Source organism: Plasmodium cynomolgi, chromosome 14 (assembly GCF_000321355.1).
Source record: "Plasmodium cynomolgi strain B DNA, chromosome 14, whole genome shotgun sequence".
Lineage (NCBI taxonomy): Eukaryota > Apicomplexa > Aconoidasida > Haemosporida > Plasmodiidae > Plasmodium > Plasmodium cynomolgi.
The window spans coordinates 1,547,372-1,547,845 of record NC_020407.1 but is presented as its reverse complement, the minus strand read 5'-3'; the positions used below and the strand labels follow the sequence as shown (position 1 = coordinate 1,547,845).

Below are 474 nucleotides of genomic sequence, written 5' to 3'. Positions count from 1 at the left end.
CCTCTATTACTTAAACGTTGAAGAAAAAAAAAAAAACGGAAGGGGTAAAAAAAGGAACCGTTCTGCCTTATGACAAAAAAAATATTTTTGGCAATTTCGCTGAGAGCTACAGGGGCGCAAATGTGTACGCATGTATACGTATAGCTATATCCTCGGTGGAGTTTTCCCAGATGCACCAATATCGTTTCATGATTGGGGAAGTACAAATGTCACGTGGCATCCCCTTTTGGGAAGTCACAAGTATGTAGCTAATAAAGGGGTGAGGCGGAGGAAGCACAGAATTTGCCCCAATATTACACATACACCTGCTAACACGTTGTGTACGTACAGGAAAGCGTGTTTACCCCCATAGGTTCCCCCAACAGACAGATAGAGCTACCACACACACACCAAAAAAAAAAAAAAAGAAACGGCTCTCCCCTTCACATACCTACCACTTGCTCATTTTGTATCTCAAAAAAAAAAAAAAAAAAA

At 40.7% G+C, this 474-nt stretch overlaps 1 protein-coding gene across 1 annotated transcript in view; it reads left to right on the top strand.

Annotated features, from left to right (window-relative positions):
* Window positions 1-206: 206 nt before the first annotated feature.
* The window catches only part of PCYB_144500 (hypothetical protein), a gene marked incomplete at both ends in the record, with an annotated part of 1,904 nt that continues 1,636 nt past the window's right edge, over window positions 207-474 (top strand). The window contains one exon of the mRNA XM_004224921.1: window positions 207-240. Within this exon, the coding sequence (XP_004224969.1) occupies window positions 207-240 (34 nt within the window). The remainder of the gene's footprint in view (window positions 241-474) is intronic.